This window comes from Bemisia tabaci, chromosome 3 (genome assembly GCF_918797505.1).
Source record: "Bemisia tabaci chromosome 3, PGI_BMITA_v3".
NCBI lineage: Eukaryota > Metazoa > Arthropoda > Insecta > Hemiptera > Aleyrodidae > Bemisia > Bemisia tabaci.
This window is the reverse complement of record NC_092795.1, coordinates 3,006,014-3,018,354: the sequence shown is the minus strand read 5'-3', so window position 1 is coordinate 3,018,354 and position 12,341 is coordinate 3,006,014. Positions and strand designations below refer to the sequence as shown.

Here is a 12,341-nt window from a genome sequence, read left to right as displayed (position 1 = left end):
CTCCGCTTTGCCTTATATGTGTGATGGAAATAATTTTCTCCTAATTTTTTTACTTTCAACTTTTACGCCGATTGTGAAAGCCGCAAAAAAAAAAAAAAAAAAGAAAATCCATTTCCGGCGTTGCAGATTTTGTTCGCATTTCATTTTACTTGGAGGGAAACTGACGAAAATTATTTCTTGGACACTTTGCTGGAGATTTTATCCTCATATTGTGCGAAATATTCTGAGATATGTATGGAAACTATCGTCTACCTGTTTCTCCTTAATAGTGGAGATTGTGGAGCGTCAAGATCGTGCATAGTTTTTTGTGACTTTCGCCATCTATGAGAAAAACCTCTTGATTGAACAGCGTATCGGACCTACGGATCGTTCGGGTGCACAATGAACCGAATTATATTATTCGTTCTCGCTCTGTGCGTGAAAGCCGATGGTCCCCGGTTGAAGAAATGTGCATATTTGATTACGGTTAGTTGAGTCGAGAGTGTTCGCTCAACATGTATTCCTCGAGGATACAAACAGTCAAATCGTTCCTTGCAGCATGTTTTTTTTTTTTCTTTTTTTCTTTTTTTTTTAGGGAAAGCTGTAGGAGACTTCAATGAAGTTGCGACATGTTGAAGAAATGCTGCGAACACAAGCAGCCGACCAATAGTCAGTTTGATCTAATTTTAAGGGGGTATACTGATCAAAGACTGCCCCCCCCCCCCAAAAAAAAACCCCCTTTATTTTGACAGCCAATGAACCTTAGATTAACAAGATATGATTAATTCTTTCCTGGCTCGATACATGTCGCAGGAAATTAGCACTCGCCGACAAGTCTACAAAGTGTTGAATGAAAAAATGTAAAAATTTAGAAGTAAGAAAACAAAGTAGACAGCATCGATTGTTATGCGTGGAATTTAAGCATGCCTTCTGTTCTTTTTGAATGCATGATACCAACCAGCACTCTGGTGAGTGCCTGTGAAGGAATCAGTGACCTTTGTCGCGTCCCGGTGGGCAACTAAACTAACTCTCTGGCAAGGCGGAGAGTATCACCGGAATTTGCAGGCATTCCAAGCCTTGATTTCAGAATTTCTTCACCAATGACACCTTTACTAAGTCAATACATACGTATATTGCAATTGGATGTATTTGGGCAATTCTACGAAGACTGTCCAATTCCAGTCATGGTCGTTTTATTTGTAAAATGTGTGATAAAAAGTCTCACATTTCACCAAATGTGGTGGAAACTGAGTGTTTTTAATGAATTATAACCATTACAATTGTGTAAATTGATGGATTAAGCTTCATTTTCAGCTTTTACTACTTCAAATGTTACGACCGTCACTGTCATGATTGGTGGGTTTGCAATGTTTACAACCTCATAACTTTTTTTTGGTCTGATAAATTTTTCTGATTTCCCTGGTAAAAATTGGCAGTAGAATCTGTGTTCCAAAATACCATAGACCTACGGCCGGCTGTAAGATGTCCAATAGCTTCTATAGCCGGCTACAAGATTTCTTATAGCCTTTTATAGCCGATGGCGATTAAGCAACTCACAGCCAGGCGATAAAGTGTATGCTAAACGTCACTAATTACGGATGCTAGGACTTAGTGAGTTTTTGGACCACTGCTCTCTTTTTGGGCCGTAGTATCTTGATTTATTTTGCGAGGAAAGCTCCGTACTTTTGATGGATGCCTGCCATTCCTAATATGTTAGAGCGTCTTCAGTTTCGTATGATACGGTGCAATACCTCTGGTGTGAAATAGTTGCTTCAAGCGCCGTGGCACGCTGCGGTGCGGCAGGCGGGCAGCCAGCACGAAACGCGCATTGGCGCCTACAAACCTAACAGGGATACTTCAAGCGTTGCGCAATGCGTGAGGTATCCCCGTTAGGTTTGTAGGCGCCAGTGCGTCGCCGCTCCGCTTTGTGTTAGGCGCTAATATTTAATCTGGCGGAGTCAGCGTTATTCAACTCATGATTTTGAAATGTTTGCACATCCTGTATGGATTACATATCGACGGTGAAACTACCAAACCACGTATCTCGGTTTGCGACGTCGCAGACTTCCTGTCATACTTTATTTTTTAAATGAAAAACTACTCAACGTCCAGTCTTGAAAATTTCTGTGATTTTTCCTCTTCGTACGAAGAAAATTCTGTGAAAATTTCAAGGAATGATATTGATTTGGTCTACTTCAAAAAAATAAAATGCGAGCGTAGATTTTTAAACACCGCAAACGAGATACGTGGTTTGGTAGTTTCACCGTCGATATTCTCGTTTTAATTGATGAAAAAAAATATGTATTAAAGGAAAATATAACGTGTATTTTGTAAATATTAAGGTGGTTCCGTATCAAACTTAACAATTTCTTATAGCCTTTTATAATCGATGGCAATAAATCAACAGACAGGCGATAAAGTGTAAAGCCCGGTGATGGGAACCATAGCCCGGCTGGCTAATTTTTTATCGTTTCGTATAGCCCGGCCGTATGATTTTCTCCGCATTCTACAGCCAGCTGTATGATTTTCTGTAGCCTTCTTTAGCCGGCTATAAAAATTCCTATGGTATTTTGATACGCTGCTTTTATCGCCAATTTTTACCAGGGTTTTGTACTAATTTCATCAAAAATACTTGCAGTTGAGTAGACAATGCATTTGATTACGAAAAAAATTTGTCATTCACCCAAAAGATTTCGAAAATTAAGCCTGATACCATGTCGAACTAAGAAAAAAAAACTCTGAATCCAAAATAACATAGTTGAATTTTCAGTTTTTGGGAGGTCAAATTGGACAGTTTTCGTAGAATTACCCATTTATGCTAAAAGGAACTATGTTACACGCAATCCGTATGCACATAGAACCTTTCAGCATAAATATGTTCAATTTGACAAAGTTAACGGGCACGATACTCGCAAATTGCCAGAGATTGCTGCGACTGCCTGCGACGTATGCAGCAAAAGTATTTTGTATCTGTTTTTGTAATCTACAGGTACCTATGCATTAAAAGATTCCACGTCTCGAAGAAAACAAAATAACACAAGGTGCATTAATAAACATTTATTTTATTAGATTCCATGATAAATAAAGAATCCAACAACAAAATCTTAAGAGATTGTCTAGCAAAGACAGAAGTACAAGGGAAATAGAGAGACACATTTTTAAATAGGCATAGAGTGACCACCGGGAGACAAAGAAAGAGCAACAACAAATATCCTATTATTGCTGAAAATAAGAACGTTGGCAGACTCGGTAGCCGTTGAGAGCAGTGGTGTGGCGTGAATTGCGATGTATCGATTGTTCAGCCATTTGAACTAATGGTAAATAATCGATTATTACGGTGTTCGCTGCGAACAACCCTAATAATCGATCCTTTTCCATAGGTTTAAATGGAATAACAATCGATACATCGCAAAGCACGCCACGCCACTGGTTGAGAGTATTCTTAAATTTTAAAAATTCAACTAACTTACTCTATATAAGGTAAAGTTAAGGGTATTGCGTCCATCCCCTGAACTCAAAAATGGACCAAAGTGTTCTCTCCGTGGATTATTGGTGACAAAAAATACTCAAGAGAAATAAATTACTATTTACAAACTGGTTGGGGTCTAGATTATCATAGTCTTCTTACCTGTTGATTGAATTGTTGATATTATTCCATTGATATTTCACTCGGTGATGGCTCACTCGCAATCTTACGGAGAAACGAAATATGTAACGGATCTGTAACTCACTTAGTAGTATGACTAATTGCTTCCAGATCCTGGTATCGTTTTCAGAGGTTAATACTTCAGCAATTTTAAAGTTGCTGCTTACTTTCATCTGAGGATACGTACACTTTTCAACTGTCTTTAAGATTGAGGGATTGAGACATTTTTCGTGAGAACGAAAGGAACCGATGATATTTAGGTTGAGAGTTCAGGGGAATTCTAAATACAGAGTGGTCTATTTGCACAGATTTAGATATTCAATTTGTTTGAGCGGTAAAAATAAAAGAAAAAAATCCTAATCGAAGATGTTAGTGAAGTAAGCTCATTCAATGCTGCTAAAATATTCGTAAAATTTGTATTGTTTTGTTTTACATTTCATTATAGTAGAAAAATAATATTTTGTCATGCTTTTATTATTCAAAAAATGCGATTCTGTTGAATCTTAAGGTAAAAAATAAAATAAAAAATAAGGTCGCAATTGCTCCCAAAATTCAGTAAGAAATGCACGGTCCCGAAACATAACGTGTCATCTAAATGAGCTTGCCTCACACTAACCTCGAGAGAGTCGCTAAAATTTGTAATTTTTTAGGGGAAATCAAATGATAACGATTAAAATATAGGTATCACAGTCTTTGAGCACCATGTCGTCGCTTGAAAAACAGGGTCTTATGGCATGGCATGAATAATTCTATCGTCAATGTATATAACACATCAAAGAGAAAAGCAACCCTTTGAGTGAAATACATCGCATCCTACGATTTAAGTGTAGAAACGAAGTAAGTAAAATAATATTAAATGAATAAATGAAATAAAATGGATAATCAACTCGATTGTGTTTTTGGTCCGAAGTGACTCCCGTTTTCTGCGGCTTCGACATGGTTCGATATGACGGGTTCTCTTATACAGCATAACTAACGAGTAAACGAGTGAAGTCATATAAAATTATAAATAACAATAAAATTGCAGAATCTGACTAAATACTTAATCTATAAAGATGAGCACCAGACAACGATTGAAAGGTACTCGTGAGCAATAAAAATATATCAATAAATTAACAGAAACTAAGATGAAGTGATGACAAATTTGCAGGCGATAGTCCGCAAATCTTAGAGTGAGCGCACGAGAAGGTACGGAACCCTGCAACAAAGAATTAAGACAAGTTTGGATCAATTTAGACAGCCGTAAACACCCCTAAAATTCGCAAAGGCTCATGGACGGATTTAAAATTGAGATTCACTCATCGGTGAAATGAAGAGAAAAATCATTCCGGTAGAATTTGTTCTAAAATTCGCCTTCATATGAGTGAATAGGCAACACGAGCTCTTACAGGAGCGAATAAAGGTAACCGTGTAAAATTAAGGAAGCTGAAGATATTCTGTTTGCGGGGCTACTATAATTGTTTAACACTTAAAAATGTTTGAAAAAGTCTTCAAAAAAACTCTTACAACAGTAATGATTAAAAAAAATTGCATAAATATAACTTAAAAAATAACCGTCAAGGGTCACCTGAAGAGTAACTTTTAACAGATTTCAAGAGTTTTTGAAAAGTGCATTTCAGTGGCCATTGCCTCTGGTTACAGGATCTAAGATGCGATAAGCAATATATAATTTCAAAATCCTCAGCTAATTTTTAAGAACATTTTTGCCTAGAATTACACTTTTGTAATTTGTTTTAGAATCATTCATTATCTCCCGAAAAATATTAATTCCTGTATGTCAAATTTGTTTTCGTTGGGCCCTACGATCCCGACGAAAGGCCTAAAACAACCAGTCAGAGAGCGGCACAGACGCCGCAATAGTATTCCTAACGATAGCAAAAGTGCGAAAGCACGTTTCTCCGTTTGTAACGTTCCAGACTTCCTGTCATACTTTGATTTTTCCTTAAAAACTAAAATTAACGTATTTTCCAGAAAACTTCCTTGATTATTCTTCTCAGTCAGCAGAATATTCTGAATGAATTTCAAGCCATAAAATTGTTGTTTTTTTCCACTTCAAAAAAATAAAACAGGGGCAGAAATTTTAAAGCACTGCAATGGATTTACGAGGTTTTGCACCTCCAATATAGCTATACGTATAGGTACTCTAGTTTCGTCCGTCGATTTTTAAACTCAAAAATGGTGTTTAGAGTCATGTGTTGTCCTAAGTACGCGGCGTACAGTGGATCGAGCCAATCAGAGAGGTCGGACATGACATTCTTGACTAAATCTGCAAATTTTGATGTTTATTTCGTCACATTTTAAATTTTAAGGGGTGCTTCTGGAAGGAAATTTTACGAGAAAACCGATGGAACCAATTTTGGTACCTCAAAGTTTGTATAAACGGAGTTATGAGCGTTTAAAGTTTCCAAATTTAGTCCGACCTGTCCTATTGACTCGATCCACTGTGCAGCGGCGGCTCGTCACTCGTCATTTAAAAATGAGTCGTGACTATGTGTTTTGGATTGAAGTGGGCCTCATTTGTATTCCGAGAGACCGGGTCGATTTGGCCTTAGATGTTGATAAACTAGGCCATCAAATCTACGGCTCCGTGCCGTATGATTAATTCGGTTTACGTTGTGCGTTGCTCAACAGTTGCCGATTGTTTGGATGTCCATTGCCAATTGTATGCAAACAAGTATTTACACCTGCATCGCGGATCGACAAGGATAAAAGTCGCAGTAAATTGCAAGTGCGTTATGATTGGAGAGAAAAAGACTTGATTAAAGCAGAAATTTTCTTGAATTTGTTGCCAAGAAGAAATTTTCTTAAATCGAGCGTAAAATCAGCGTATCAACGGTGTGTTGTCAGTTCGTCACCCTCCGGCCAAAGTATCACAAGCGCCATGTGAAGTTTCAAAATTTCTGTCGCCATTTTATTTTTTTACAAAAAAATCGTTGGTAGAATCTGTTTGAAAATTTCACTAAATTTTATCGGCAGCACAAAGAAAAATCAGTGAAATTTTCGGACAGTTTCATTGAACAATTTCTCTGTAAAACAATAAAATGGCGGCGGAAATTTTTAAACTTCACATGGCGCTTGTGATCCTTCGGCCAGAAGGTGACGGTATAAGTCCCCAACCACGTACCTATCTTGTTTACAGTGTTTGAAGATCTCCGCTCCTATCATATTGTTTAAAGTAGAATAAATCGGCATTATTCCTTGAAGTTTTCGCAGAATTTCCTTCGTACAGAGAAAAAAAAATTAAGGCAGTTCTCAAGATTTGCCGTTGTGTAGTTTTCCATTTAAAAAATAAGGTATGACACGAAGTCTGCAATATTGGGATCCGAGATGCGTGGTTGCGAACTTACGCACCGTCGTCATGTCAAGAACAATGTAGTTCATGACGAGCAGAAATATGCTTGGTTCAAACGGTTTTACTTTTGATTCAAGAGGAAATCATCTTAAAATGGAATTCACGTCATTTTCCTTCCAGTAGTTGCCGAGGGAACCGCCCCCCCCCCAAAAAAAAAAAAAAAAATTGCGTCATCTAGTGAGTTAATATTCTACGGATGTTAAACCCTCTTTGCCTCTGGTGCCACAAATACGGAAAACTTACCTTTAAAAAAGGGGGAAAACTGAAAAAAAAAACCCGGAAAAATAAAAAAAGAGGACAAAAGATATGAGTAACTTCTAATGGAAATAAGTAAAGAAATTTATTTCACTCTACTGATGTTTTCCACAGCTTTAATAACTTTTTACGTGAGCCCCCTTAAAACTCCCTTAATCACAAATCTGACTTGGATCACGTTAAGCAGAAAGACACCAAGCCATATCAGCTATTGCCAAATTCAATGGGCCTGTTGCAAACTTTTGCTAGAGCAAAACTAAGAGTTGTTTCCTACAGATAATGCCTCAAAAATCACGATGAGCGCATCGGCAAAGTCTGAAATGCACTCATAACTTCACAATCTGCGTAAGAAATTTGCGGTTTTTTGAGCTTCCCGCTTCGAAAACGATACTACGGTACAGGTGAACATTTTGTTAGAGGAGTCGTTCCATTGGCGACAATACTCATCATGGCCGACGCCAGTCCGCCAAAACACGTGTGATGGGACGAGATAACACTTGAACAGGATTAAACCATATAACAATCGGCGTGTTTACGTTCATATTTTCCTCGCCCGCCTTAATTGACCTTGAACTCTCCTCGAATTACGCGAGGAACTGCGCAAGCGTCGGCCATGATGAATATTGCCGACGATGGAGCGACTCCTCTAACAAAATGTTCACCTGTGCAGTAGTATCGTTTTTGAAGCGGGAAGCTCAAAATAACGCAAATTTCTTACGCAGATTGTGAAGTTATGAGTGCATTTCAGACTTTGCCGATGCGCTCATCGTGATTTTTGAGGCATTATCTGTAGGAAACAACTTTTCATTCTGCTCTAGCAAAAGTTTGCAACAGGCCCATTGGGCACTTAAATTTTTAACTTAAAAAGGTTGTGCGGATTTTTGTGCAAATTTCAGTGAATTGTCTGCATAGTACGAAGCAAGTTCCCTAAAATTTTCAAAAGAATCTGCACAAACCCTCTCTTGTAAAAAATTGAATCGCCCGGTTATTTGAAAATAGCTGATGTGGCTTGGTTCCTTTCTGCTAAAAGCGGTCTACTTATAGAGCTGATTAAGAAGCTATTATGAAGCTCGTTTTCCTAATTCAAGTCAAGGAACGCCTTTTAAATTTCAGCCGGGGGGGGGGGGGTTACCACTGAAATTAGGTTAGACTTACCCTGTGCAATGAGCTTCAAGATCCGGACAGTCCGAATCCTCTCGAACGTAGCTGAGAGTTAGCAGACAAGTTGAGAGAGGTGGAGATTTTGGCGATGAGCTATCATAATCGAAGATCGGTTGCGCAGCCGTGGTGCATACGGTACTCGATGTACTTGATTCCGGTGTTGTGCCAATAGTAGAGCGCGATTACAATGAATATGTGCCACCACTGGTGAGAAGACCCGAAGAGATCCACTTTTCCTGAAATTATCAAACCATACTTAATCTTTGGGTCAAGGAATTTGCCTTTGAAGCCTGAGAATTCAGAATAAAAACCAATGGTTTGTTTCACAAATCGTCACCTTCCGCTCGTTCCGGTCAAAGTATCACAAGCGCTATGCGACATTTCAAAATTTGCATGACTCTTGTGATACTTGGGCCAGAAGGTGACGAAATGTGCACTTCTTTCTTGTGTTTACACAAAGGTCTGTAGTCCATGACAAACTGATTCCTCTTCTTCTCCTGTTTAATCAACATGCGCCCCTAACCATGTGTCACCGATAATCTCATCATAAAAGTATAATTCCGTTGGTTTTCCTTGAATAGAATATTCTGCAAAGAAAAAATTTCAAAATCTGGAAAGGAGTAACGGCGTTCTCGTTTCAGAAGACAGAATTGCAGCTGTAGCCATAAAACACTAAATCCTGGAAATTTATTTTATGCAAATGCATGCATATACCGTGTAAATCCTTTGAGAATGCCCTCCTTGGTCCACTAGCGGCGCACAGTGAAGGAATCGGTGCGGGAAACATCGGCAATGATGGGTAAAGTGTAAAAGATCATATCTTCGTCAATACGAAATGTAAGAGTTGAAAAATGACATAATCGATTTTACTTCAAGAAACACCGCGTAAATTTATTATGGGACGCAGTAAAGGGCAAAATTTCCAGTTATCGTCAATTATATCATGTTCGACCTTTCTTTATGTCGACGGTTTAAGTCCACAACCACGCATCTCGTTTGCGGTGTTTAAAAATCTCCGGTTATATTTCATTTTTTAATTGAGAACAGATTGAAGTTTTCGCAAAATTTTCTTCGTACAGAGAAGAATTATCACGGCAGTTTTCAAGAAATGTTGAGTGGTTTTAAAGTTTAAAATTAAAGTATTACAGGAAGTCTGCAACGTCGCAAACCGAGATATGTGGTTGTGGATCTACACCTTCAATGTATCGTTTCACTGTGCGGGGTAGCATGTAAAATTGTAGAATTAAACTAGATAATCAACCCGGGATAATGATATTATCTCTTACCTTTGAAAAGGCACTCGGGAAAACGTGTGATGTAAATGGCAAAAGCTGCCGCACAAATTGCATACATTGTGATGACCCTCGGTAGTAGCATCTGCAATCAAAAGAGTGTATTTTCAGGAATTGCAGGAGTGTATTTTCAGGAGTGTATTTTAAGGTGTATTTTCATTAAAAGGCTGTATTTCACACAGCGAGAAGGAATGGTAAATTCTACCAATCTTCAAGTCGATGGAAGAGCCTTCTGCCAGAGGAATGGTTACCTGTGCCAGTATAGTAACGTTTACCTTTCCTCTGACAGAATTGACTCTAAATTGACGCTGTGTGAAAAACAGCGTGAAGGAATGGTAAATTTTACCAATCTTTTTTTTCAGTGTATAAATTCATATTTATTGCATCTCCTGTGATAGTTGTTACGTACGTGACAGACGGCAAAACCACTTAGGAGTCAGGATGGTTTCAGGAATAATTTATTACCATGCCAAGAACACAGGAAGTTAAAACTCGGTTCAGTACTGATGCTCCTCAGTAGCAAAATCAACGACGGTAGTTATCCTATATGATCTAACGCTACTGGCTAATGTCCTCGTATGAGGAATGAGTATATCGATGGCTGAAGTGCGGAACCACGTATCTCCATTGTGGTACCCTGGTCAAAATTTCCAGTAGAATCTGTCTTCCAAAATACCATAGACCTACAGCCGGCTATAAGATTTCCAATAGCTTCTATAGCCGGCAACACAATTTCTTATGCTATAATCACGCTATAGCCGATAGCGATTAAGCAACAGCCTGGCGATAAAGGGTATGCTAAACGTTACTAATTACGGATGCTAGGACTTAGTGATTTTTTGGACTACAGCTCTCTTTTTTGGCCGTAAGGTGAGGTTGGGTAACTGGGCGGTGGGGTAACTGGGCAGTACCCTCTGTATTTCTACCAGATTAGTGCAAAAATTGTTTTCACTGTTGGCATACCTTCATTATGACGTAAACCATCTAGAACATGTAAACATAACTTCAAAAAAAAATTTTATGGTGAATGGTGAAGTGCCGAAAATTGTACAGCTTTTTTTTCAAAACAACGCCAGAGGTGGTCCCGAAAAGAGCCTCATATCTCACTCCCAGCAAGTATTTTATTCAACTTTGACAATTCTTCTTCATGTATGATGTATTTGTGTAATGCGTGAGTAATTACAACGTAATTGGATGAAAATACTGGCTGCAAAGGGTTGATGCCCAGTTACCTTGAAAATTTTCCCTTTGTGGGGTAACTGGGCACCCACCCCAAGGTAACTGGGCAGGTGGCAGTGGTGGCACCTGCCCAGTTACCCATTGCAAGGTTGCTGTGCTTCGGTGTTTGTTTACTTCTGAAAATTTCAAAACTAATTGACTATTGTGGACTTTTAAGTGCCAAAGACCAATAATCAGGGTTCCCAGCACACTAAACTTCTAACTTAAGTCAATTATAGCATAACTTAAGCATTACTTAATTACATTTTTGCCGCTAACTGTTACGACATCACTTTTAACGACTTAAACATGGTTATATAAATTCAAATGAAATTCTCTGAAACCCTCATGAGAAGGACATTCTTTTCTGGCCAATGAGAATTACAAATAATGCCCCCCTTAAAAATTAAGGGAACTTTTTGGCGCCTGACTCTATCCCAGATCAGCCTTGCGGCTTAATTTTTTTTCATTTTTTAAAAATGTATCATGCTTAATCTCACTAAAAGTGGCCAAACAGTGTCCTGGTATACAATACTACTTTATAAGTAGTAATACAGAAAGTTCTAAGCATTTATCTACAAGGAAACAATTTTTTTTTACCGTTATTCAATTCTCAGATTTGAGGGTTTTTTTGCCGCTAACTGTTACGACATCATTCTTAACCACTTAAACATGTTTATATACATTCAAATGACATTTTCTTAAACCTTCATGAGCAGGACATCACCTTCTGGCCAATGAGAATTAAAAATAATGCCCCCCTCAAAAATTAAGGGGGGGTAGTCCAGTTACCCCACGACGTTGGGTAACTGGGTGAAAAAAACGGGAAATTTTTGAAAATTTGTGGGAAAAAATTGAAAGATGAAATTCGACTTTTGACTCTTCCTACATTTAGACAAGGTGTTGTACTTACTAAAAAAAATTTAAAAGTAGCCTCCACTGTCAATATAATGATGGGAAAAAAATCATGAAGTTGAAATTTTGACATTTTTCTCTGAACTCCTGCCCAGTTACCCAACCTCACCTTAATATATATCTTGATTTATTTTGCGAGGAAAGCTCCGTACTTTTGAAGGATGCCTGCCATTCCTAATAAGTTGGAGCGCCTTCAATTTCGTATGATACTGTGCAATACCTCTGGTGTGAAATAGTTGCTTCAAGCGCCGTGGTACGCTGCGGCGCGGCGCAATGCGTGAAGTATCCCTGTTAGGTTTGTAGGCACCAGTGCGCCGCTGCTCCGCTTTGTATTAGGCTCTAATATTTAATCTCGTGGAGTCAGCGTTTTTCAACTCATGACTTTGAAATGTTTGCACATCCTGTATGGATTATATTCATTTTAATTGATGAAAAAAAATATGTAGTAAAGGAAAATATGATGTGCGTTTTGTAAATATTAAGGTGATTCCGTATAAACTTAAGGATTTACAAAGCACACGAA

At 38.3% G+C, this 12,341-nt stretch overlaps 1 protein-coding gene across 6 annotated transcripts in view; it reads right to left on the bottom strand.

The window, feature by feature from the left end:
* Window positions 1-3,021: 3,021 nt before the first annotated feature.
* The window catches only part of LOC109043330 (progestin and adipoQ receptor family member 3), a 47,071-nt gene continuing 37,751 nt past the window's right edge, over window positions 3,022-12,341 (bottom strand). For all 6 annotated transcript variants that reach the window (XM_019060519.2, XM_019060520.2, XM_019060521.2 and 3 more), the window contains exons 6-8: window positions 9,680-9,770; window positions 8,388-8,629; window positions 3,022-4,823 (exon numbers count right to left, since the gene is read on the bottom strand). In XM_019060519.2, the coding sequence (XP_018916064.1) occupies window positions 8,490-8,629; window positions 9,680-9,770 (231 nt within the window). In that variant the 3' untranslated portion in view covers window positions 3,022-4,823; window positions 8,388-8,489. The remainder of the gene's footprint in view (window positions 4,824-8,387; window positions 8,630-9,679; window positions 9,771-12,341) is intronic.